At 45.1% G+C, this 26,971-nt stretch overlaps 3 protein-coding genes across 4 annotated transcripts; 2 read left to right on the forward strand and 1 right to left on the reverse strand.

Moving 5' to 3' along the window:
• The first annotated feature begins 25 nt into the window (after positions 1-25).
• Positions 26-1,890, forward strand: LOC135385709 (gamma-glutamylaminecyclotransferase C-like). Of its 2 annotated transcripts, XM_064615178.1 has the most exons (3): positions 26-408; positions 1,211-1,449; positions 1,690-1,890. In XM_064615178.1, the coding sequence occupies exons 1-3, from the start codon at positions 151-153 to the stop codon at positions 1,724-1,726; spliced, it is 534 nt and encodes a 177-aa protein (XP_064471248.1). In that variant the 5' UTR covers positions 26-150; the 3' UTR covers positions 1,727-1,890. The 2 variants fall into 2 exon arrangements, with proteins under 2 accessions (XP_064471248.1, XP_064471247.1); XM_064615177.1 differs by lacking the exon at positions 1,690-1,890 and having other exon boundaries at positions 1,211-1,606.
• LOC135385707 (integrator complex subunit 13-like) lies at positions 1,605-5,313 on the reverse strand. The gene has a single exon (XM_064615174.1). It carries the CDS (start codon positions 5,154-5,156, stop codon positions 3,117-3,119), a length of 2,040 nt encoding a protein of 679 aa, XP_064471244.1. The 5' UTR covers positions 5,157-5,313; the 3' UTR covers positions 1,605-3,116.
• A 227-nt stretch (positions 5,314-5,540) lies between these two features.
• Positions 5,541-19,346, forward strand: LOC135385708 (dynactin subunit 6-like). The gene is made up of 7 exons (XM_064615175.1): positions 5,541-5,643; positions 5,793-5,860; positions 9,176-9,281; positions 12,346-12,422; positions 14,564-14,611; positions 16,837-16,979; positions 19,082-19,346. Exons 1-7 carry the CDS (start codon positions 5,615-5,617, stop codon positions 19,193-19,195), a joined length of 585 nt encoding a protein of 194 aa, XP_064471245.1. The 5' UTR covers positions 5,541-5,614; the 3' UTR covers positions 19,196-19,346.
• The last annotated feature ends 7,625 nt before the right edge of the window (positions 19,347-26,971 follow it).

Here is a 26,971-nt window from a genome sequence, read left to right on the forward strand (position 1 = left end):
TAGTATTATGCAGCTTGTGATCAAGCGACGATTGGCAGGGAACCACCACTGCCCCCCCTCGACCCACTTGATGATCAGCTGTTGGCACTGTCAGGCTGATGTGGCGTGGCTGGGCAGCTGGTTAGATCTGATGCAGCTGTCAGGAAATTCATGATTTTGCACCTTTCCCGGAAATTCACGTGCTGCTCGCATATCTTGAAGATGTCGGCCGGCATATCTTCATTTCCTTGTCCCGTATTCGTGTACGGCACGCTAAAAACCAATGAACCAAATCATGCGGTCCTCACTGATGGCAAGAACGGCACGGCTACCTTCGTGGCAACTGCTAGAACAGTAAAAAAATGGCCATTAATTATTGCATCCAGTTATAACATTCCCTATTTGCTCTATATCGAAGGCAAAGGACATGTAAGTTTCGCTTGATTGTTAAGACATATGTGGAGAGCGCTAATCACGTGATCTAGTACTTGACCAACAAAACATAATTCAATAAAAACGAACAACTAAGAGCTACAAGCCGCTTCTTCTTTTCAGCACGTTTTTCCAAGGTGCATCAGTTTTTGTAACGAAATCCGCTGTTCCATAGCCCAGTGTGAAATAAGAATGAACTATTCTAATGTTCCAACTTGAGTGTTTCCAAAAACCCACCCTGTCTCAAACAGGACACTCTTCTGTGTCATCACAAGAGATATAAGTTCATTTTCATTACATGTAGCTTTGTTAGTAACTTAGTTACATTTCTTGCATAATAATTTGACTGGTAAAGAGTTCCCTTTGTCGAGTAACATCCCCATCTCTGCTTGAGAAAACCTTTCTCTAATTATATGTGTATTCTGCCAAACTAAAAGTGAGGTTTATGTGTTTGCCTGCAGCTAGACTAACTTGAGGTACTGGCAATATTAGCTAGGAAATTATCTGCTTCTCACTGGATACATCATTGTACTGGTCACTTCACATTGTAATAGATGAGGGGAGGGGGGAGCATACTTCTCTCGGGGCAAATGCATCCGAGCTTGTGCGTGCCGGAACTGTACCATGACCCCTCCTTTTGCTGCAGTGGAAATGTCTTTGTTACATAGTTACCTTTGGAAGAAGTTACAGCTCATTGGCTGCACGCTTGGAATAAGGGCATCAGCTTATCCCAAAAGAGTGCAGCCGAGGAACTGTGCTGCTTTGTTCTTCATGTATTCACGTTACATTGCCTCAACAGCATGTGTACGGAGAACTTTACAATGTCAATGAGAAGATGCTAGAGACACTGGATAAGCTGGAGTGCCACCCTGACTACTATGAACGTACCATGGAAGAGGTTGAAATCCTAGGCAAGGAGAGCACCATCACAACAGCTGCAATATATTTTCTGAAGAAGTACAAGCCTGTATTAATGGAGAAGCCATACTTGGAGACATACTCTTCCGAAGGGGATCATGGACTGCAGTATGTTCCAAGGTATTTGCGCCAGAGGGATGACCCTAAAGCAACCCATTGGAAGGAAGTTATGAAGAGTGCATAAATATGATAGACAGCACGAAAACTTCAAAAATATAAAATATTGTATGCCTGCTATGCTTAGCAAATTAGCAATAAATGCATTTCCTTTCAAAAACTTTTTGTAGGATTTTATTGTTAACTGGATTCCATTGTCACGTGGCCTCCTTCATATGATACGTGAATCTTTTGTTTTTGCAGTGAAGACACATCTTCAGTGGATGACATTGAAGACTGACATCACTTTTGCACATGCATGTTCATAATTGTAACAACTGGTTTTGAAACTGCATGGAAATGTTTACTTGTTGGGTAAGTTTCTAGGCTAAAGAATGGCATTCTTCAAAACGAATAACGATGACAACATGGGAAATTAAAGCAGACTTCACCCAACAAGTAGTGTTTTTTCTTGTCCTGACTGAGGAAGCATATTGTGTAGTTCTGAGCGAGACAAGCTCTGTATTGTTTTCTTTCCATAATAAGTATGACCTTCTCGTTTCTGCAGTGTCAAGAGTAAACTGTGCATACGGTGTATCTCCCGAAGCAGGGGGAGAAAATTTCCGAAAAATACATGGGGTAATTTATAAATCCGCTATTCTTATGAACAAGACATCTCTCTTGCATTTCACCCTCATTTTATGAAACCTCAATATCTGCAGCGGACACATTTTTGGGGATGAACCTGATATATCCAAGTGTTTTTGGCCAGCAAGAGTTAAGAAAGCACCACCTGCGCATGATGACCGAGGTCAAACCTGTTATGTACCAGGAGGAGTGACCCAGATTTTTGAGGCAAGAATGAGTACACAGCGGTGACTCTGGAATTTCGAACAGCCATGTCAGGAGGAGTAAAGCAAACGCTATCGGCCAGGGATGAACAAGATATTTCGCAAAGCAGAAGCAGCCTTTGGCTATTTTGAAGTCTGTACTCACTGGGATTCGTCGGGCCTAGTCAGGCGTTTACGGAGATGGTGGGGACTCTGACAGCTATTGTGTTAAAAAGGCTGCTGTAAAATGTTACTCTAATCGACGAGAGAGGAAGAGAGGGTAGAAAAAAATGGAACGCCAGTCACGCATTAAAGTAGGCAATTTATCTTCAAGAATTAAGCATGGCTCTTACCAAGTCCAGTAGAGTACTCTTTGCGTTATGATGTTTGCTATCTCTACCATTCATTCAAAACCACGATTTATGAATGTTTTCTGAGAAACCTTTACCGTTAATTTCTTGAGCAAGGACTGCATTTTGAAAAAGAACAGCCACACAGCTAGTCTCATTTAATGACGATTACCCTATTGTTTTCTGTCTGCTACACTTGAGCAATCATATGAGATACCATAGCCTAAAAACTATGATGCACAGATTTCCTGGCTGCACTAAGCTTGCCTTTCAAAATTATTCTAAGTTGTACCAGGAACACTTAAAAAATCAGTCAAAAAAGATATCTGCACATATGCATCTCTCCCCTTCGTTAAGCCAGAACGAGACACATAAAGTAAAACTGTTCTATAACCGCACTGCCACCAAGTTCATGAAAGCTTTCTCAAACCAATGGGTGTTTTAACGTTAGTATTCAGGTGTAGTGTCTCGTACAGTTTTGAAGCACACGGAGAGCTATATCAGCTACAGTTCATTCGGTCTTTACGCTTTCCACGTTGAGGTTTGCGTACAACTGTGCGACCTTGCCATCAGCATTTAGCCTTCCAGCAAACTCAACGTGTCGTTTTGCATTCTCAGCATTCACTTTGTTCCTCCACAGTGTAAGAAGAGAAACATTTCCAAGAATTCCATCTTCCAAGTTGCTGATGCGCGCTTTCTTGGCTGCAGGCACCCTATCCTGGTCCTGCTCACCAATCTTGCTTTCCTTCCACCCAAAGTCCACTTCTGACCACTTCCCTTCACCTTTCTCTGGTACTTTTTCTTGTGCTTTCTTCACCGGGGCAGTAGCATTGCCCTTCTGGTTGCTCGACTCTGCATCCAATGGTTTTCGACATTCTAACAGGCAATCCAACACAATGTTGTGCTCTGCAGTAACGCAGTGCATCCTGACATAGTTCTCTAGCTCATTCCACATTGTGCGATACTGCTCCTCACGTTTTGGTCCTTTACCCCTCATTCCTATCGTTGGCACTGGGAGGGACGTCCCTTTGTTTTCCATAGTAACCAACTGGTAAACTACCTTTTTGCACTCAACCACTTCTTCCTGAGATAACACTTCTTTAGTAATCAGTGTTAGGAGAGGGTCAAGCTGAGATGCCATGTTGAAGATTGTTGTGTGGCTTATTACCATCGGCCAGTACTGAGTGAGGCGATACAGTCGCTTCTTGGTCCGCTCAATAGGTGGCTCGTGACGGTCATTTTCCTTCGGCCGATATGGCAAAAGCTTGTTCTCCTTCATGAATTCACCAAAATCATTGATCCTGTAGTCTGTTACTCTTCCACCACAGCCCTCACTTATGGAAGGTGGGTCCTCAAGCGTGGACCGTCCAGTTCCTAAAGTGTGAATGCATATTTCTCCCCCATGACTGGCAAGCATATGAGACATGATCTTAGATCCAACCTTCCTGGGCATCTCCAGCATCACTGCACGCCCACTCAGAAGGAAATTGGTGAGACAAGACGACGGCCGACTGTTGATGTCGACCGGAGTTATACGGTAGGCCCCGGTGCAGTACTGAAGTTCGACACTGTTGGAACGCGGTGTACACCACTTCAATGTTACCGTCTCGTACGCTTGTCCTTCTTTAACTGTGCACACATGAACGCCTTCGGTATTGCTGAAACCTGTCTTCATGAGGTCAGCATGTGCTCCAGATGGATGTAGAAGTTCAACGTCGTAATTTGCGGATGAATTGGCATTCTGTTCTTCTTTCATGGGTATTCCAGTTACTGTCGTTGAAGCTAGGTTGTAATGAAGCTGCACCAGGTAGCCCAGTTTAGCCGCAAGGTTTCGCCCAGATCTCACTTTGTGTACTTCGCAGGTGAGTAGAGATCCCACATTTCGTTTGCTAACTGGAGTGTTCTCGGATTCCTTGTTCACCGGGCAAGTGTGAATCAGCACAAGTTCGCATTTGTGTACTGACATCAGGCTGTCTGAGCTGGCAGCTAGCTTGTTCTGGGCAACAAGAACCTCATAAAAACGATCTTCAAGAACACGGATTTCAGAGTCAGACTTCATAGATGTGACACATATGATTCTGCCCCTGTTTACAATTTTGCCAGCTGTATCAGTTAATGATGTCCGGTATTCGTGCTGAATTTCACTGCATTGACACAAAGCTTCAACTGCCGCTGTCAGTCCGTTCAGTACGTTGTAATCTTTGGCGTTCCCCGATTCTGATGGTGGACCCAGTTGTGCCATTAAACTCATCAGGTTGGTCATGTTTTGATCTTCCTGTGACCACGAGTTCAAGAAGCGTGGTGCGGTATCACTGACAACAAACCTCACCAACTTGTTTGCGGGGAAAATGTCCCACACCACACGGCAATATTCAATGGCAGCCTCTACGCTACATGTCCACAGAGATTTCGATATTGGAGCGAGTGGTATAATTCCTGGTTGTCTAGTTTTAGTGAATATGTCGAACTCGATGTGTTGTTGACATGATGTGAGGAAATAGGGGCTGTGATCCAGCACAAATACTGTTTTATGACTAGCGGGAAATGTCATTGTTGACAAAATATGAAAGTCACTCAAACAAGACGTGAGTATTCAGCGCAAAAGACAAACTGCAGTTGTAAAGCCTGACAGCATGAACACGACATCGGATCATGACATAGAACCGCACACAGCACCGCAGCCGTCGTTGCGTCGTTTCCGCAACCCGTGCCACAGCCACAGGCCACAGTCTAGCCGGCCACGTGATCCAAGCCAAGCACTTGTTACACTACAGTTTCAGCCACTGACAGACAAATCTCTCGACAAATTTCTATGAATGCTTTGCATTATTTGCTACATACGTGAAAGTCGGTGTGAAATGCTTATTTTACATCTGACCGTTTATGTACCTAATGTCATCTATGTGAAGGGTTTTCAATGTACGAAACTAAGTCTATTATCACTCTCTGCTATATTGTTTGTTCCAGTTTCGAGGTTTTTCAGCTTTGCATGAATAAAAAGTCCGAGTTATGTCAAGCGCACGGAAGCCTCCTCTTGGGTGAGACAGTTTTGGGGATGTGCTGTAATACTTGAAAAAGAGAAGTAGTTTATACAATTCTGTTAATGGTTTCAACGCAGCGGGTGTGGAGACGCTGAAAGGCGACCAAATAACACTGCGTTCTAGTGGATTTCTGTCTGTCTTTCTAGAGTCGTGAAGATTTACCAAGGAGCACTTGTTACAGCAGAATGCGAAATTAAAGGAACCGTGACAATAGGTAAATAAAAGCCTATATTGTCTTGCCTACACTAGTGCTGTGGGTATCGTGTGGCTTCGCAATCGAAAGGCTCTGCGTGATGTCTGGGCACGAAAACTGTTTCTTTCTTTCTTCCCTTTTTTTTTCGTCTTCTTTGAAGCGCGATACTTTCAAAATTTATCCTATACAACTCGGCCGCGATGTTCTACTAACTGGTTTGGGGCAGTAACATTGAACATCATGTGTTCATGTTCTTCCGGTCCTGTGTTTTACCTAGAACTCAAGGCAATGTTAACATCCTGTGTTCATCTTGTATGTGGTGTTGTGAGGTTTTCAGACTTCCTGAGGACCCAAGGGGGTATCCAAACTCATCTCGGTGGGCCACGCTTAGGCTGCATGTGGCTGTTTGGGACAGAGCTATTCTAGACACAATTATTGAAGTACACAAGCCGTGTTCAAGCACATTTCAGAACTCTTCCTACACTATGTGTCTGCTTGTACAAGGTGGCACCAGGGATGGCGAGAGAAATTACAGGCCCCGAGGAAGAGTCTTGCCCCCCCCCCATGTCACCTGGTACGACCAACCGTGGTGCACTCCCAGAGCCGTAGCAAGGCAAGTTTGCGCCCAGGGCATGGTAAATCTGAAGGGCGCCCCCACCCCTCTCCCACTGCCATCAGAAGCCCTGTAAACAAAGAAATGAAAATGCTTGTTTGCACTGCCGAGATCGGAAATTCAAATTTTCTTCGTTCCTGCTTTATCCTGTCCAACCAACATGCCAGGGCCTGCCGTTTGGCGCCCTCTCTGGCGACTGCCCCTCTTGCCCCCCCCCCCCCCCCCCTCGTCGCTACGGCTCTGGGCACTCCATCCCCGGCTGACCTCCCCCATCTCTCTTGCCGGCCCTGGGTGGCACTGTTGGTAACTAGGTGATTCTTAACAGTTTCTTGTTGTAAACATATGCATGAAAATACAGTGTTTATGCAGCGTGTGTGTAGAACATAGCTTACTTTGTAATGATTTTGCTGCCACCTGTATGGTTATGTAGCTTTGCTTCAGAAAAACATAGGGTACCACCCTCTACTGCACACTAGATTTTGCCATTAAACATTTCACTTCGCTAAAGGCACTGAAAAAGTGTACAGCTCTGTGGTTGTGCAGAAGTGCGTGCATCATTCACCACATCAGTGGATCGCATTCATTTATAGTTTCATGTTAATCATACTAGAATTTTGACCACTAGTTCTATGGTCCTATGCCTCAGTCATCCAGGCTAATGGGGTTCACTTACGAAACTGAATACATACGTACGTACATACATACATACATACATACATATACCGTATTTTCACGCGTATTAGCCGCGGCTTATGCGCGATTTATTTTTTTCGCGGACGCTCTGCGGCTTATCCGTGGGTGCGGCTTATCTGGTGACTATTTTTCCCTGGTACTTTCCCCATACCCCGGGTTAAACGAAAGGACCGACAGTGCCTCATGTTTTTCGGAACAGGACCGCCCTGCCAGTGCACGAACAATACCGAACAGGGGCGGGTCCACTCCACATTCGAGTGGACTAACCCGTCAATCCACGAAAAACATGCAACAAGGGCACAATCCGATCTTAGTAGAACACTAGAACTGACCTCCTTTGTTATACATCATGCCGACACCGGAATGTGGACAGGGTTTATGGCCTTCTCTATGGTCTCCTTTGTCGGCAGACCCACAGGAAGTGTTCAATACACCTGACATCGGGATAAAACGTGGTCAGCTAAGCGTCAGTTCTCATTTGACGAGAGCAGCAGCATTCGTGGACACGGGCACGGCAGTTAGAGGTGAGGCATGGCTCCAACGCTGAGGCACAGCCACGACAGCGGCTTCAAACTAAAAGTCGTCGATTTCGCGGACAAGTACGGGAACAGGGCAGCTGGCAGGGAGTACGGCGCTGACGAGCGTTGAGCGTCTCTGTTGATTTTGTATGTGCATCACTGGTTTAGCACACAAAGCAGTCGCGTTGTATTACCCGCGGCTTATCTGCGAGTGCGGCTTATCTGCAAAAACATTTTCAAAATGTATCTAAAAACGAGTCCTGCGGCTTATCTGCGGTGCGGCTAATACGCGTGAAAATACGGTATCTTTATTCCATCAAAAGATGGGAGGAGATGAGGCTAAAAGCTTCGCAGCTTGAGAGGTACCTCGACTCCTCTACAGTAGCAGCAAGTGCAAGGGCCATAGTGATCTAATATATACTCAGAAACGAAAGATAACAGGAAAACAAAAAGAAAAATAATGAAAAAGTGGCAACACTGCATTGATCAATTAGGCACAGAACACTGGCTACTACAATGAGTCACAACAACAGCACGACTGCGCTGTAGCATTAAAAAAAAAACGAAAAGAAGCGCACATCTCTTTATAAGACAGCTGCACATATAAAGGTTACAAAAACATTATCAGGATATTGTGTTGAACAATAAACATGTTTTGATCTAAAAGTGCGGACGTGAACAAAACAGGAACATATATCAAAAAAGGGTAATTATATTATGGAACAAAAATTGTTTCAATTCACGAAAGGACATGGTAAATAAGTTGGCATTATGACGGCTGAGGTGATTTAAAAGACGTGGGATAGATGCCTCAAGTCTTTGACGTCCATAATTTGTCCTAGAAAACGGTTCATGGAACATGTCATTATTACGAAGTGTGTATCGTTTAGTATTGTTGCGCTCCAGTGCTAGCGTAAACAGTTCACTGGGTAGTTTTAAGGATTGTTTCTATGTTAGTGCTAAGCGAAAGGAATACTGCTGGAAAATTGGTAGGACGCTATATTTCGGAAAAGGGACTGTGCGGGTGAATCATAAGGTGCCGCATCGATGAAACGGAGGGCCTGTTTTTGAAGGGTAAATAGCCTTTGTTGGATGCCGACCCCTATACAAGATCACACAAGATCCTATTTCCGGTAACACGAGGTCGGCAGATCGATACACATCATCGCGTGTTTTCCCGGGAACTAGGAGGGGTACATCGTCGGCATAAAGTAATATCTCCGGGTGAAGTGTTGTGATATCGTTTATGTAAACTAAGAACGACAGGGGGCCTAGAGTACTTAATTGTTGTGCGTAGTGCTCGGCAGAAGCAGCACTTTGTTGTCATTGTTTTCCAACCAGCCACATTGCTTTAAAACCAGATAGATGTTTTTCTTTGTGTTTAGTTGCTACATACGTTGAGGCATCACTCTAAGTAATATTAGCTTTAACCAATGTCACTTTGTTGCTGATACAGTGGACACGATGGCCTCCAGCCTACTTGTACCTGTTAATAGGTGTGCTCTTGTTTAGGTAGCCGAACTGTTGTGCATCCTGCTGCACATATCATTGCGGAAGCAGGGCCCATCATCATAGGGGACAATAACCTCATTGAAGAACAGGTGTACATTATCAACAGGTGAGGTACTTCCATCTGCATCCATTCAGTAAATCCATCAGTTTCTTTCATGACTGTCTGCAGTGCTTCTTTTGCTATGATGCACAATTAACCAATAACTCAGACCAGCCTTCGTGGCTCAGTTGGTAGCGTGTTGGCCTAGCGATTCCAAGGTTACGGGTTCAAGCACAGCCGAGGGCGCCTGCGATTTGGTGGCAGGGTACAAGTTGCTTTGGCACGCCCCCTTCTGTGAGGGTGTGTCGTGTGTGAAGATTTCAGTGTACATTAAATAACCCGAGGTGGACAAAATTAATCCACAGACCGACCACTGTGGCATCGCTCATGATCGCAGTTGTCTCGCGACAACTGTGCCACAAATTAATCAATTAATTTTTTAAAATTAGAAAATTAAAAATATTAATAAATAGACTAACAAAGCCACAAGTTATTAATTATTATTAATAACTCAGGGGTATGTCATTGCAAGACAGCTATCATTATGAGAAACGTCACAGGCTATGAAGTAATGCCGCCGACATCAGAGTGCTCTAATATGTGCTGAATAATAGCACGCAGAGCCTCGTGTTTAAGAGGTCCATTGGTCCACTTCTCCAAGCAAGTTGTACTATGCCGCTAAGTTGCCGGCGTCCCTTGGCTGAGTTTGAAACATCAGAGTAAGTTGTGGACGCGTTACTCGTTGATCCATCAGTGCACATTTGCTATGATGTAAGTACAGCACAGTAGCACAGCAGTGTAACAGGATTAGTTGTACACTGCTGTGGGAATGTGTAAAGGCAGATTCATGCGTTCTAGTTAACGTTCACTTCCGGAGAGGGTGGGCTGCACCTTCGCAAAAATGTTTTCTTCGCTTTGCTTTCCTCCCGCACTCTAAGGAAGCAATGTAATTGGCGCCAGCTTGCAGAACATGATAGCAAATGTCAAAGCCGTTATTTTCATTCTCAGAGATCTGGAAATCTACAGCAAACTTGTCAAATTTGTTGATTGCAATCAATTCCCCGACTGTTACTGTAGGGAATGAAATCATTTTGGCCCAAACATTGTGGGCGGGCATTCTGAGAGAAGCGATTTTGTTGCATCTCCCATAGATTCCCATGTATTGAAAATTTGACAAGCTTTAATTCTCCAAAAATCAGTGGATCGCCTCAGGCTTTCAAAAATATGTGATTCAATGAATAAACTCGAGGGGAACGTGCCTGTACCTGTTTCATGTAGAAATTTAGCGATGGTGTACGAGAACCCTGCGAACAAAAGTTCCCCATGGATTTCTGAAGAAGTGAGTCCGCCTTAAACCGAATACCACATAGTACAGAAAGCATGTTTGTTGTGATTACTTTTTGCATTGAGGTTGTATGCCTTGTGCCACTGAGGTTGTATGTATTGCATTGTACATTTTATGCATACATTGAGGTCGCATGTCACCACTCAGGCTTATAAAATACTTCGATAAAAATTTAATGTCAACAAGCATCAGAACCAGAAGCAAAAAAGAAAAAAAATAGGGTAAAAAGCATCAGATCTTCACTTTTTGTCATCTTCCTTGATGGTCAGATAAGTTGACAAAATGCTCAAAATAACTGAATAAGTGATTATTCAGTCTTTCTCAAGCAAAGCATGCATGGACACAGCAGATTTCACTGAGCTAAGTTATTGACGTGCAATGCGGAACTGTGCTATAGACATACATAGTAGCAACTAAAGTTTAGGAACCATTTAGCATATTCCCTAATGCACGTAAAAGTTCTTACATCCTTGATACTCGTGCTGTCACCTGCACATCGCCCATTGTTATGTAAAAGGTCAACTCACAGTGCTGATCAGACCTGTCAAAATTACTTTTTCTAAAGTAATTAAATACAACTACATACCTATATAGCTACACACTCATAAATGTAAGGTTGCATAGAAACAGGCCAGCTGGTGGATGAGATCCATGAAGATAATAGCCTGAGCTTTGGCAGCAAATAAAAATAAGAAAAAGTGGTTGAGAGCATCTGTTTAATATACAAAATAAGACCAGCAACCAGCACCAGGATCTGAAAACTAGCATAAAGGCCAGTTCCCACATACAGTGCTTCGCTCTATAGCATTAGAAAATAGCACTAGAAACCTAGCGCTGTTTTCCTGCTTGCCGTTCTCACATACAACCGACCACGTAGCGCTATCCTGCTCGGGTCATGGGAAATCTCGTTGAGACGTGATGCACCGGTACTACCGTGATTGTTTACTGTTCTTGTCAGGTATTCGCAGCACCATGGCAGGTGACACTTTTGATGCTGTGATTGCGATGCATTGGCAGGTAAAACTGATGGCCACGTCATCACGTCATCGTCGCTGCCTTCCCACCATGCTGCTTTGTGTGGCGAGAAGCAAAAAAAAAAAACCCTAGCTTCCACGACGTAACCGCTGAAAGAAGCTCCCGATCGATTAACGCAAACTTAGCGTTCAATACAGTGCTAGAAAAGTTAACGAGGGCTCTACTTCGACACACGCTGTTTTCTAGCAGTCCACAGCACTGAGAGGAGGAAAACATAGTGCTCTTTTATGGCGCTCTGTAGCAAATCGCTATATGTGGGAACTGGCCTTAAGAGTGCCAAGCCTGGTGTCTTTTCTATTTATTTATTTTTTTTTTTTCAAACAGAAACCTGTTTCATAAACATTTGCCGCAGTGCATTGGAGGAATAATGAAACATACAGTTTACCATTTTATCCACCTCTTTCAGCTTACCTGAAAACCCTACGAGCAGTCTGACGAATATAATAATAATAATAATAATCGGGGGTTTACGTCGCAAGACAATTGAGATCATGAGCGACGCCACAGCGGTCGGTCTGTGGATTGCCTTTGCCCACCTGAGGGTTCTTTAACGTGCGATCTAACGTCCCTCATGGAAGACGACGTGTCTAAGCAACTTGTACCCTGCCACCAAGTTGCTGGCGTCCTCGCCCGGGTTCGAACTCGTGATCTCGGGTTCAGAAGGCGAACATGCTACCGAGTGGGCCACTGAGGCCGGTGGTCTCACGAATATGCTGCTCACTTTCTGTTTTTCTCCTCTATTCATCCTAGGAAATGTGAAACTGATCCACCAGGTGAAGAGGTTGTTATGACCATTGGAAATAACAATGTTTTTGAAGTTGGATGTTGTATCCTTTATTTAAATTGTTGTTCCTTATTGGATATGGCTAGTTTCTACAAGTGTCGTTCAAGGTTGTCCGAGTCTTTTATTTCTACTGACGAAATGGGAGGTCCGGCAAGCACCAAACTATGTCAGTTTTTCAAAGTGTTCCCAGTGTGCGTCCAGGCACTGCTGCCATCGATGTGGCAGTCGAATAATGTGTTTGGCATAGAAAGAACAGGGCTGCTGTCGTAGCCACTGCAGGACGTCTTTGTGTACTGCTTCATTTGTCTGGAGGGATGGCATTATTTCTTTGGCTCCTTTAAGGGGCCTACACAAATGATAATCACTAAGGCTACGTCCAGACTGTAAGGGGCATGGGGCAAAAAGTCTTACAGCACATTCTGGCCAGACCCACCATCAGAATCGCTATGTGAGGCCAAGATTTGTCATAGAGAAGAACGACATTTCTAAACAACTTCCCAATCTTTCCTTGCGAATGGTGTATATCCTACGGCACACTTCATCAATGTGCGTTAATACTGGGCATTAATTGTGGCCCATTTCTAAAATAAAAAAAATCCATTTAGATAACACCTTGCATGTCCCAGAAGACAGTCCCCATGGTCTTACCGGCTGACGGCTGCGCTTTGCTCTTTTTGGGAAGCCGGGGGAACCTCATGTCGCCACTCCATGATGCTTCTTTTGGTCTCTGGGGTTAAAAGATGCATCCACGTTTCATCACATGTGATGATTGATTGCAAAAAGTCATCGCCTTCGCCTGGAAACTGATTCAGGAGCTATTCACAGAATGTCACGCGTGTCCACTTCTGATCACGTATCAGCTGTGGGGAACCGGGAATAGTAAGTGCTCGTGACTGATTGGTTTAGCACTGCCAACACTGATATTCACCTCGGTCGCAATCTCCTGCACTGTTACCCGCCGTTTCTCAACGACGACTTGCTCAATACTTGCAATACTCATTCGCGAGACTGCAGTCGGATGATTGTGCCCATGCGGTTCATTTGTCCCCTGCTCTCATCCTTCGGCAAGCTGTTTACACCATTCATACACTCTTGCCCGTGACATCATCTGTTCTTTATATACTCCTTGCAATGTTCTCAAAATCTCTGGTGCATTGACACTCCTTGACAAGGAATTTAATTATGCACTGCTGTTCCACAGCTACAGACACATTGCTTACTGCCATGATAACTGCAACTGTTGCACATGCGCTACATACGTCACACTGGGTGCGGGATGCTCAAGTATGATGATGTTACGGCCCCAGCAACTTTCATCGTGCAACACACGATTTTTGTCGCAAAAAGGTATTGGCAAATGTTCAACGATCCTTGTATAATGCATACAGATCTGCCAATGTATTCTCACACTTACCTGAACACTGGTGTTTGAGATCCTTCAAAAGCGCCTAATGCATCTTGCAACTCCACTATATGTGCTGGAACAGCACTTTATTCTTTGCAGTACCTTTTGAACATGTCTATGGGACATACAGGCTCAAAAGTGACTATGTAAACAAAGTATAAACACTTGAGTTGGAGAATCCCCAACACGCCTACCATTGCGTACCACTTTCTACAGTTACCGTTCGTACTGCAGACGGAGGTGCAGGGGAACTGAACATGCAAGAAATGCTTTGTCTTTTTTACATTCATTGGCTCTGCAAAGCAATTTAGTGCATTCGGTAAAATGGCAGTGGCAGGCGGGCATGGTTGTAACACCTGACTGCAGTAGCACATGCAAGCAAAAAACAAAAACATCATTTCATACATGTCTGTTTGAAGGGCATCACTATGCACAGAACATGTTCTGGCAAATCATTTCGCAAAACCACCAGTGATATAGCCAGGAAATTTTTAGTGGAGGCTGGGACCTCGGGGTCGACTATGTGGAAACTGGTTGGCTATGGTGGTCTTCATGCAACCGTAATTCTGAGAGCAGTGGCAGTAATTTTGATGGATGAGCACATCTGCTAGAATTGTCAGCTCAGAATGTCTGCTCCCAATGTCTGCTCAAAAACCACCTGATGAAATACACTATTGTGGCACCATTTGTTCTTGATCGTGTCCATAGTGTTCCTGCTGTTTTTTTTTTTTTTTGTACATAGTTTCAGTTTTTTTCTCCTTCATCAAAATTGAAAACAGATACAGAATCTTTGAACATTGGGAATAACAATGTTCTGGAGTCCAAATGTAAGTGCAATTCCTTCATATGCTTGATTTTGTGAGAAGGAAGTTTTTAGACTGTTCACATGAGCCAACTTTCTGCATCAACTGAGACCAACGTCCTATGAACAACTTCAAGACAGTGCAATGTCCACATTCACACATACCAACTCGGTAGCTCTACCCACAAACAGCCTCACGGCAATCTGAGGCTGAGGGTTCCAATCCAGCTGATGGTGACTTTTCTTTAACTCTCATTATTCAAATCAGTCAGTTTATTTTGCCAAAGGGTAATCATTGTCTTCAAAAAAGGCCAATTGAACCTCTGTATGCAATAAGGGGATACGAGGGTGGTTGCATTAGTTTCTGGCCCGAGGTAGAAAATGCGCGCGAATTTGAAAATGCGATTAAGGACGCGTGGCACCACCCTCAACCCTCTCCATGCTTTTGTCGGTTGGAGAGCAGCATTTCAAACAGCCAGGGTGCACTCTTCAGTTAAAATGGAAAAAATCGAGTACCGCGCTGTGATAAAATTCTTGACAAAAGAGGGACTTTCGCCTAAAGAAATTAAAGCGCAACTGGCTGACGTGTACAGGGAAGCCTCCCTGTCGTACACAACGGTAAAAGTCTGGGCTAAGCAGTTTGGACTGGGGCGAGAGTCCATTGAAGATGATCCACGCGATGGTCGTCCAGTGGAGGTGGTGACACAAGAAGATTTGTCTCTTGTCGAGGAGGAAGTGCTGAGCGACAGGCGTCTGAAGGTGAAGGAAATCTCAGAAAGGCTGGGGCTTTCCAAAACAACCGTTTTTCGTATCATCGGCGATGGCCTTCACATGAAAAAGTTCAGTGCGAGATGGGTGCCATGACTTCTCTCGTCAGTTCAAAAGCAACAGCGCGTCGTCTGTGCCAAAGAGTTTTTGGAGCTCTGTCAAGAGAACGAAGAAGAAATATTGAAGTCAATTGTCACAGGGGATGAGACTATGGTGCTCTACTATGATCCCCTTTCGAAAAAGGAGTCGATGGAATGGCGCAAACCAGGAGAAGCACCCCCAAGAAAAGCCAAGGTCACACAATCCACAAAGATCATGGCAACAATATTTTGGGATTGTCACGGGATCCTCCTCATCGACTTCAAAGAGAGGAACACCACAGTGAATGCGACTTATTATGCTTCACTCCTGCACCGACTGCGAGACGCCATCAAAGAAAAGAGGCGTGGCAGGTTGAGTCAAGGTGTCCGGCTGCTCCAGGACAATGCCCCTGTCCGCACAGCTTCTGTTGCCAAGGCTGCACTGAAGGAGTAAGGCTTCGAAGAAATCCACCACCCACCCTACAGTCCAGACTTGGCACGGAGTGACTACTTCCTGTTCTCAAACTTGAAGAGGGGTCTCAGAGGACGGAGATTTCAAAATGATAGTGAGGTGCAAGAGGCAGTTTTCCAGCATTTTACGGACAAAACTTCGGACTATTTTTTCAAGGGTATAAGAATGCTGGTTGAAAGGTGTCAAAAGTGCATCGAAGTTAAAGGTGACTATGTCGAAAAGTGATACACTTGTTTCGTCTCTGTGACTATTAAAAGTTGGTCGGGCCGGAAACTTATGGAACAACCCTCGTAAGTAAAAAAATCCGAAACCGAGAATAGGGGCCTGATCCGATTGTCTGTCCCATTGACACACATGCATTTCCCATTTGTTACGCTCCTGTAGCGGGACAATAAATTGCAACACGGTCCTAAATTTTCTTTGGCAGGTACATACTGGCATGTAGATGTCATTGCAGCAAAAATAGTAAAGAGAGGATATGTCGACTTATCCCCTTATTGCATACAGAGGTTCAATTGGTATATTTGTGTGGAGTTTATTTTAAAAACATTTTTCAGCTACGCCAGCAGGATGCAGATAGCATGCCAGGTAGCACGGCATGAACGAATTCACATCATGCCATCAGGAGTCTCGTGGCAATGCTCCTACCGTTGATTGGCTAGAACACCACCAACTTTCCAAAGTTTTTGGGCGGTGACCCATTCGGAGCAACTTGAGTTGATTGAGGTTGGTGGTGTTGGTCGACTCGGACCAACTCCAAAGTTGGTCATAGTTTCGGGGAGAAAGCTGGTGTGTGTGAACGCAGCCTTGGAGTTCTTGTTGGTGTTGAGGATTTCCTGCATATCTGGTTGCCAATGGGAATCTTTGAGGCCTCCACTTAGTCATTTGTTCAGTAATGTAGCCTACATGATAGTTTCACTTTTGTTTCAGGTAAGGTAGGACGCTATACTGAGCTTACTAGTGGATGTGTCATTGGGGCAATGTGCGAAGTTTGCATAAACGAAAAAATCAAGGAAAACACCGTGATCTATGGACGAAATTGTGAAAGGAGGTTACAGAATGAAAAGCCAGCAGTAAGACACTTTCCTCTGCCTATCTTTTGTGGCACGTTCTCTCCTCCATGTTCCTCCTCCCTGTTGTGTTCCTCCTCTTGCTTTACTACTACGTGCATGGTCCTGTGTGCCCTCTTACGTTGGGTTTGCACACGACTCGCAAAAAGGAGCGCTAGCCAATCGTGAGGGTACCATGCAGTGAACGGTGACATATAATTAGGGTCTCAGGTTTTTCGGGGAATACTTTTTGTCAAATCCCGGAGGTAAAAATTGTGTGGAAAATATCAGCATCCAATTCGGGTGTAAAATTTCTGCTATTATATGATACAGGTAAAAATCGGGTTTATTGGGTTTGTTAATCACGAATATAAAGAGAAAACAGCTTTTAAACTAAGCAATAACACTGTCTGTGACAAAATCAGGAGTGTGTTAACAGGTCTATGGCAATTCAAACCTGCATTGAGTGGAATGGCAATTCAAATTTGCATGGTGATCAAACCTGCTCATGGATTAAAGTACTACTGTGCTTAACGTGACGCTGTTACAAGCCTTCACGTGAGAAGCGTTTTCGTTTCCGTTTCCGTGTCGAAGTAGGAGAAATGAGAGTCGGAATTCCGTTACGTTCGGCGATTCATCGGCAGTTCTGCTTACTGTGGCTCCTGACTCCTTCCTTCCAGAACTATCTAAGTTGCTATTAGAGTCACTAGTTGCTACTAAGGTGCTTGGCGTTGTTTCGTTCGTGGGGGGCTACAGCCATCACGAAGGGCGCGCACACGCGGAACTGCCAGGAGCCACGTGCGCCGCAGCATTTTTCCGACGACTTCTCAACGCGTGCGTGTGACCTCAGAAAACAATTTTTTTTTAACGCGCGAGGAGACTTTACGCAGGAATCTGTCGACTACAGATATTCGCTGCGAACGCTTGTGGTCGACGAACGTAGCAATATTGGTGCACGTCACTCGATCTGTCCGCCGCGCAGGCCGCGCGTACAAAGTCAGGGTATACCCGTGACGTTTTGACGCTGGGGAAAGTGCGCCCCATGTGTTTCACCCTCACGTCTGCGGTGTCACCTCCTTCCGACGGTGAGCCCTCCCTCTCTTCCACTAACGCAGTTGTGCGCCGTGGTTCCGCGCCGCGGGACAAAAGGACACCCGGTTCGGGCAGAAATCGGGTTTTACCCGAATCACTCAATGTGCGATTCAAGGGGTAAATTCGGGGAAGAATCGGGAAAACCCCGAAAACCTCACACCCTGCATATCATCAGGCACAGCAGTGTCGAGTCTCTCTGCGTGACACACTCTGCTGCCGTTCGCCATGGCACACTGCCACTTGTATAAGCTTCGTATAGCTTGGGTACTTCATCTGAATTCTCTCTTGACAAAACCATTCGCTTTTGGAATGTAAAACCTCTGTAGCTCTTTTGTCAAACAACAAGAAAAAAATAGGAAGGGAGTTGCCTCTCTCCGCAAGAATTGGCAAGCATAGCGAAAGATAAGGAGGTTAACCTCCTTATCTTTCGCTATGCTTGCCAGTTCTTGCCTGTTGTCCCGTTTCGTCCACGTGTTCGTGAACCTTCCTGTAGCCTAGATCACTACGTTCACATAATCCCCTCCACACTCTAACAAAGCAGCCATTCACTCCGGCCGTAGAAGCCTGTACGGACCCTTTCTTCCCTCCGGGCTGTTGACCCACAATTCGCATGAACCTTTAAACACGTCACACATAACCCTTTAAATACCATGCCAATGATGAGGACGGTGCCCAGAAGAAGAACAGTCTCTGTTCGAAATATTGGCGGCTTCTGTCCTGAGGCAACTCCCTTCCTACATCCCTACCGGTTCGCTGGATTTCTACCCAACAAGAAAAAAATGTTTCATGGTCCATTTATAACATAAAACACGATCTGATACTGATATATATTTCGTAACACCTCTTGTGTCGAGTAGAACCGAACAAAATGTGGTTTCTGAGCCACAGTGCTCCTGTCTGCGAGAAAGTGATATTTATGAGCGATGGCAAAAGTTGTATTCACAAATTGCATTCATGAATTATGGTGGATATTGCAACATTCTGATTGCATAATTATGTTGTACTGATGACTTATTATCTCTCTTGCCCAACAGACTCAAGTCTTGCAGCTGGACTTCCTCATAAAAATTCTTCCCAACTACCATTATTTTTGGAAGCCCAATAAAGGAGAACAAGTTTTACAGCAAGTGAAGCGGGAAAGCAAGTGATCGTGGCACTATAATATCCTGGGCTATCCAGTATATTTCATTACTAGGGAGGAATTTGGTCGCTGAACATATAAAAATGCACACAGTACTGCTTTTGTGTGCCATATGACTTGGACCATTGTTTCAAAATTAAACTGCCTATTTGCTATTTCTTGCTGTGTGTTCTGCTATGTGCCTTTTTATTCTTTCTTATATTCACACTAGTCAAGTTTTTAGTCTGAAATTGTCTTTTTTCTTTCTGAATTTTCCTGCAAAGGGCTTGCGACAGGTAATTCCACTTTATCCCAGATAAACGTAAAAGACTGTTCTTTACACTGATGTGAACCTGCATTGAAAATTTCAGAGTGAAGAGCGTAATGGAAGCCGAGAAAATGGACACAGCGAATACCGAAACAAGGGCTCTGACATAGCCCTCGCCGTCACTAGTGAGGCAGTGCACGAGAAGTCACATGCCTACGGTTGCCAATAGGGATGGATGCAATTCTGAGCTCTGTGACGTCCGTGCTTTGCTCGGGACTGTGTTCGAGGGCTTGTATCTCGCTAACTACGATACGTAGAAGAAGAATTATTTTTTCCTCAGTATTCTAGCATGCACTAGAATGGGTCCACAATGTAATGGACCACATCTATGAAAGTGTTTCAACCCCTTTAAGTGTATGTGGAACATCCAGAACGGTAACAAAATTGCCAATTACAGGATACAGGGTTCATGTATCAGCCCACGACATCACATGACAAAGTGTCGACTGGCATCTCTCCCACATCTCTCAAGTATGATATATGATGAAAAGTCAGCGAATGCTGGTGGCGAGAGTCGAGCCCACACCTGTATGATTGCCGGTCAGGTGTTCCATCATTACACTATGCCGACATTCCACTCCTGCCAGCATACATTGACATTGTACACAATATACAACACAGAATATAGAAGACATTGTCTACTGGTCATATGTTTAGACGATTTCAGAAATTGCATGGGTGGCCCACCAGAGAGCGCCGTGTTGCGAAAGCCCCGCTGCACCTTGGGATTTAGTTTTCATGAGTCAGAGAGAAGAAGAGCGCAAACGGTTTCGGTTTTCTCTCTCCTTCACCTCCCGCACCTTCGAGCAACAGGCAGACGAGTATGAATGTAAACCATTTCCCACGACGCATTGCGCGATGCGCGTGACTTGGGCGACGGGGGGCCCCCGTGCGGAGCACAAGGGCAGTATCTGAAATCGCCTAAATAGACGATTTCAGAAATTGCATGGGTGGCCCACCAGAGAGCGCCGTGTTGCGAAAGCCCCGCTGCACCTTGGGATTTAGTTTTCATGAGTCAGAGAGAAGAAGAGCGCAAACGGTTTCGGTTTTCTCTCTCCTTCACCTCCCGCACCTTCGAGCAACAGGCAGACGAGTATGAATGTAAACCATTTCCCACGACGCATTGCGCGATGCGCGTGACTTGGGCGACGGGGGGCCCCCGTGCGGAGCACAAGGGCAGTATCTGAAATCGCCTAGTACTCCAGCATGGTTTGGGACCCCTCGGAGATCGGTCTTGGGCAAACACTGAAAAAAATACATAACCAAGGTGCCACATTTGCAGCAAACAACACCGTACGTCCGCTCTGGCCCCGCTCGGTGGCACAGTCAGTAACGTGTCCGCCTCCTGACCACGGGTTCAAACCCTGCCGAGGACTGTGGCAACTTGGTGGAAGTTTCTCAGACAAGCCGTCTTCCGTGAGGGATATTAAATGTGGTGTACAGTGTGTCGAGATTTCGGTGCACGTTAAAGAACCATCAGGTGGGCAAAATGAATCCACAGGCCCGACCACTGTGGCATCTCTCATGATCACAGTTGCCTCGCGATGGAAAGCCCCGAATTATTATTATGTCCGCTCTGCTTATTTGAAATCTATATTTGGGTGTGAATCATTAGAAAACCATAGAACACAAGCTCGTTTAAAGAAACTTCTGTATGATGTTTATTACGAGTTGATTGGTATTCCTCGAAACAAATATCTCTTAACACCTAATTTTGTTTCAGAACGACTCGACCACAAGATTGAACGTTATCACTTTCGTTCAACTAACTTAAAAACTTCTTTGTTAAAACAATAACAAAATGGAATCACCTTCCTGGAGACCTTGTACTGTCTTCTTCCAGTGTTATATTTTCAAACAGGTCGTGTACGTTTCTTTGTGAGTGACTTTGATGTTTTGTTTTATCGTTCAAACATGTTATGTACATTTCTTTGTGGGTGACCGATGTGTCTTCTTCTTCCTCTCTATTTCCATCGAAGGACTGTCAACCTACCTTGTGCTGTAGTTTAAAGTGCCACTTTTGACTAAGTTACGCGTATCTTCATAATTTTACACAATTTATGCCATTGAAATCGACGTGTCGCGCCCTGTGTTGTCCCAAAATACTGTTTCTCTACGTGACGTGGAAGCAGTGGCGTATCTAGAGCTACCTGCGCCCATGGCAACATGGTTAACATGATGTCCTTGGGGATGCGTTTTCGTGTGGTCCGCGCTAGGTTTCACAGTACAACCACTCTAATGGCGGTTGCTTTAGATCATTTATGAATGTGCCAGGTTGAGTGCCCGACCTGGCACATTCACACCCGACCACATAATGGCGCCCCTGTTCACCTGGCGCCCATGGCACCTGTCCACACCTGCCACACCCTAGATACGCCACTACGTGGAAGTATCAAAATTAATTTCTAGTTTGGAGAAGTGGGACGTCGTAGGGTGCAGTCTGTCATGCGACTGGAAACATTGCTTCTCGAGGGACGACTTGCGTCTCCTCTCCACGGTTGCTGGCAGTCTTCCAATGTGGGGCGGAGGGCGGAGACTAGAAGGTGCGCGCACTGTTGCTAGGAGACAGATGCATGAGCTCCAGGTGAAGTCACCTGCTCTCGGAGACTCCGAAACTACCAAGTTCTGTTTGTTTTTTTCCCGAAAATTAGTGGAAGCGCGTAATGTTCACTGAGGCCGTTCATATTTTGAGTCGTTGAGCGATGGTTTATAATGAAAATTACAAAATGCAATAAATATCCTGTTTGTCTGTAGTGGCAATTAAAAGCGTTTCTACGCATGTTTTAGATTTCAGCAGGCAATACAGGTTATAGCATTCATTTGCAAGTTAGTATACTCAGACAAGGTTGTAACTGCCCACGTAGACATTCATCTCAGCTAGTGAACAATGTAGAGTTTTTCCTTCTGTTTTCATAAATTCAATTTATGGTGGTCTGTATGCACCACCTTTGCGCAGCAGTTTTGCATTCTTTCCTGAGTTTTAAGTGTACCATTTCCTAGATACGAGTTTCGTTGCTCAGATAAATATTTACGTCGTCTAGTCCATTATCTAATGTTGAACTTTAGCATGAAAAGAAACCCCGCAATGATTGCGCTAATCGTTTGAGGAGAGCAATGATCGGCCGCACCTCATTGCCGCTCTTCTTGAGAAGCGGAGAAATGAGGGAAAGCGTAACTTGTGGTTGGGTTCGCTCATAAATCACGGACGACGCAACGGATAAATGCTGTTCCTTTTATACTGCTGTCAAAGTAACACTATCTTCCATTCCACGGGGAGAAGTTTTCGCACTTTAGTGCCCCTTTAATATGTCTGATTCCAAATCGGCATTAATGAATACTGCGGAAGTAGGCTAACAACATGATTGGAGCGTTCTCGAAAGCTTTGAAATGTTTACAAATCATGTGGAACTGAATGTCTTTTTAAAGGGACTATCGCATCCGGAAACGTGTGTATGCGACCGATGCGGTAGTGTTCGTCACCGCTTCACAGTCAACATGGCCAAGTTTCTCTTCCGAGAACAGCGAGAACTTCGGTGGCTGTTCGGTGGAGTTTCTACATTTCTATGAATAGCGTTTTACATATTTAGGGACTAGGGAGGAACGTGCGTCTTTGGCCGACTTCATGAGGAACTGTGCCAATATTTGCTCTAAAGGGACGGGGGCTTCCGTTCCAGTCGTTTTCGAAGCCCTAGTGTAATTTTATTCCTCGTGGATGACTGACCGCGGTACCGAACGTACCACGCGAAATAGTGGCATAGTTTGTTTGTTATTCGACGGAATACATGACAACAGTGGAGCCGGATGTTGAGAGTATGCCGGAATTCCCTCTCTGGGAAAATCAGGAAACGTCGCTCCCTAAGACCAAACCAGGACGCGACTATGAGAGAAGGAATGCCGCCCTCTCACTCATTCGCTTAGGGAGTGATGTCACGCCGCAGGAGCCTCTGCAGCAGGGCGGATCTTGAAAATTCCTTTATTTAATATGTAAGCACTTTTCTGACGAAAAAATTAGCCAAGTACATTATCGGTCGATGCCGCACATAGTGATATCAGCAATCGAGAGATGCGTGGTTCCAGCCGCTGTCTGGGTTTTTCGACGACTGTCATATTTGAATTGTTCATATTTTAGGTACCTTGAGGCTTGTGTTGTGTTCGTCTGTCTACTTGTTTCGGCCTCAGAACACTTACTGTTCATTGTGGTATCGGTTTCACGGGTGGGTTTCCTGATGCGACCGTCAAACCTTGTCAGCAAAGTCCAAGCAACTATCTGAGAGCACAGCCGGTGCCCGTATTCTGGGTCATCTCCCAGACTCGGAAGGCTATTGTCGTAAGTTTCTAACCAATCACATCCAATCATACCCCCCCTAGTAGCACAAAACGTCGCGGAAACGTCTTTATTTGGTCAAATTAGGATAGAAGACGATCAGGACGTCAACGCGACGTCTAGAAGCCGTAATTTATAGTATGTTTATAAGACGCGCCGATTTAACGTTTATAATACGTCTTCGGCATCTCTGTTGAAGAGATATCCTAAAGGATGACCTCCCGTAAATATCTTCCGTTCACGTTTGCAAGACGTACCAACTTTCCATTTATAATACGCCTTCGCTAACTGTGTTCAAGACGTATCTTAGACGAGGACGATTTGTGTGCACTGAATAAGTTTACTTTCGGTGGACCTACTGACTGTCCCAAACAAAAGCAGTAGGAAACACAGGCGTTGAGTTGACGGTGAGTTAATACTCCCAGAAATTTCCCACTTCAGTGTTGTTTGTGTGCGTAATTGAAATAAACTTAGACACCTCACCCTCCATTTTGACTCAGAGGCGAGCATGGCTATCGAGTTTACGGGAGTTTCTAAGACGAGCAATGTATAGTATCTGTTTTCCCTTTGTAAGGGAATAGACCACTTCTACGTTAAAGGGAGTGGTTGGAGGAAGACGACGAGGTGGTAAGACGTGCACTGTTGCTGCTCTGTTGTTGTTAGGCCTAACCGAATTCTTTCCATTATAATTTTTTCACTTTTCGTTGCTTGTAACTGGCACTTTGTGGTTGTTGTTGCGAAGCCGTGTCTCCCGGTTGAGACACCGGCTAAGCTAAAATGTACGACAACCAAGATGACCGCATCTTGGTGTTCAAAGTGCGAGCCCCGCAGGGTTATTTCGGAAAAGATGTGTTGGATGCTTGTAAACGTGTCGCGCCTGGTAAAGTTCGTGGTGCGCAGAATCAAGGGTATGGTTATTATGAGGTGGTAATGAATGATTTGGAAGGAGTAAGGTTGCTTAAGGAGGAGGGATCGGTTGTGATTGGGGGGAAAAAAGTTGATGCGTTTTATTTGGGAGCCAAGATGAGGAGGGTCACGGTGTTCAGGTACCCGATTGATTACCCTGACACAGACTTAGAGAAGGAACTTGGGAACTACGGTGTTGTAATTAAGACACAGAGGGAGAAGTATGGTGGTGACCACGACGACTGCGAGACGGGTACGCGTTTCGTTCTCATGGAGCTTAGAGGGGAACTTCCCAACTTTTTGACGGTGAGAGGGACCCGTATTGAATGTCTGTACCACGGGGTTACTCGAAGGTGTGCTAAGTGTGACGCGACAGACCATTTAGCTCGTGACTGTAAGGCCCTTAGATGCAGGTGGTGTAGCTCCTTCTACGAAGGAGAATGTGGGAAGTGTAAGGCAGCAAAGGAGAGGAAACGGAACGTCCCGGCCGACGTTAGAGATTCGGTGTGGGGAGGAGTTCCTGATCCTGTTCACACTCCGTGGATTTCCGACGAGAATTTTCCTTGTTTGGGAAACACGGACAAGGACAAGGAGGGGAACAATGGTGTCGCTCAGGATGTGGAAAATTCGGTAGATGTGGATGATGGCGGTGAAAATTCGGTAGAAATGCAGGAAAATATCGCGGGAAAAGAAGATAAAGGAAATCAGCGCGCACTTCAGGAGGAAAGTGCAGTGGTTCATCAGCTTCAGCATCAGAACAAGCAAGATGCTGAGGATGACGAAAGCCAGGGTACGGAGGAGCCGGCGGATGTAGAAGGGTGTAGTAGGGTGGACATAAAGGAAGTTGAGGTGCTCGAAAATCGCTCTAGTGGTGACCCAGGGAATGTGTCGGACGCATCAACCACCCCAACGCTTTGTGCGTCTTCTGGGTCAAATAACGAGGGGTCGGATAGTGGAGAGAGTGTAGCTACTCTGGTATCTGAAAGTGAAGGGCGTGTGAGTGACAGTAGTGAAAGGAATGATAGGGGTATGACTCTGAAAAGGAGGAGGATATCGAAGAGAAGGAAGAGGGCGGGTAAATGCGCCTAAGGTGCGTGTCTAGATGAGATTGCTGTTCTCCGGCGTGTTTTTCTTGAACCCTTCCCCGACTTCGTCAATGACTTTCAAATTATTAACGTTTAATGTAAGGGGATTTAGAAGTAGAGTGAAGCAAAACGAAGTCATAGACCTAGCAAGGTTTTTAGGCGTGAATTGTATATTCATTCAAGAATCGCATTGGCACAAACAGCTGGAGGCAAAAGAATTTGACAGATGTTTCAACACATTGTCTTATTGGAGCTACGGAACTCATAACTCACGAGGGGTCGGCATTATCTTCTTAAAACCAAGAGAGGTCAAAGTTATCAAGTTTGAGAAAGACCTGCACGGGAGAATAGTAACCGTAGACATAGATAATGATGGCACGTTGCTTCGACTGATCAATATATATGGGCCAAATAAAGCAAATGAGTCGGGGGAGTTTTATAGAGATGAGCTTCCTTACTATTTCATTGGAGCTTACAGCTTCATTGTGGGAGGTGATTTCAACTGTGTAATTGATGCAAAAGATACAGCATCGGGTGTACATAAAAACGTTTCTGGAGCTGCAGAGTTGCGGCAGGCTATAGATGCTTTTAACTTGGCAGACGCTTGGACACTTGCTAGAGGAGGAGGAAATGGGTTCACACGACTAAATAAATTGGGGGGAAGTAGACTAGACAGAATTTATGTGTCAAGTCACTTGTTGTGTAATGTAGAAAATATTCAGACGATTGAGACCATTGACATCTCTGATCATAAGGGAGTTTTAGTTGAATTGACAAAAGTGAGTTTTCCAGGCTCCCGACACCCCTGGCGCATGAACACCAAATTACTGCAGTGTCCAGAAATTCATGCGGACATACAGACCTTAGTTGAGAGAGCGGTCCGGGAGAGTGACAGTACATTTGCTTGGTGGGTAAAACTCAAAGATGACATCAGGAACTGTCTGAGAGCCTGGGGCCGGAAAAAGGCCCATGAGAAGCGTGCTTTGACATGCAGACTTCAGGCACATCTGCGCCAACTTCAACAAACTGGCACTGGGTTTCTTTCCGGTGTGACATTTCCTTCTGCCAACGATCACCTGGCACTCCTGAGGGAGGAGCGGTGGGAGGCAGTAAGGTACTTGGCGGCGAAAAATAAAATTGAGAAGGAAGCCTGGTGCTCCC

This window comes from Ornithodoros turicata, chromosome 2 (genome assembly GCF_037126465.1).
Source record: "Ornithodoros turicata isolate Travis chromosome 2, ASM3712646v1, whole genome shotgun sequence".
Classification (NCBI taxonomy): domain Eukaryota; kingdom Metazoa; phylum Arthropoda; class Arachnida; order Ixodida; family Argasidae; genus Ornithodoros; species Ornithodoros turicata.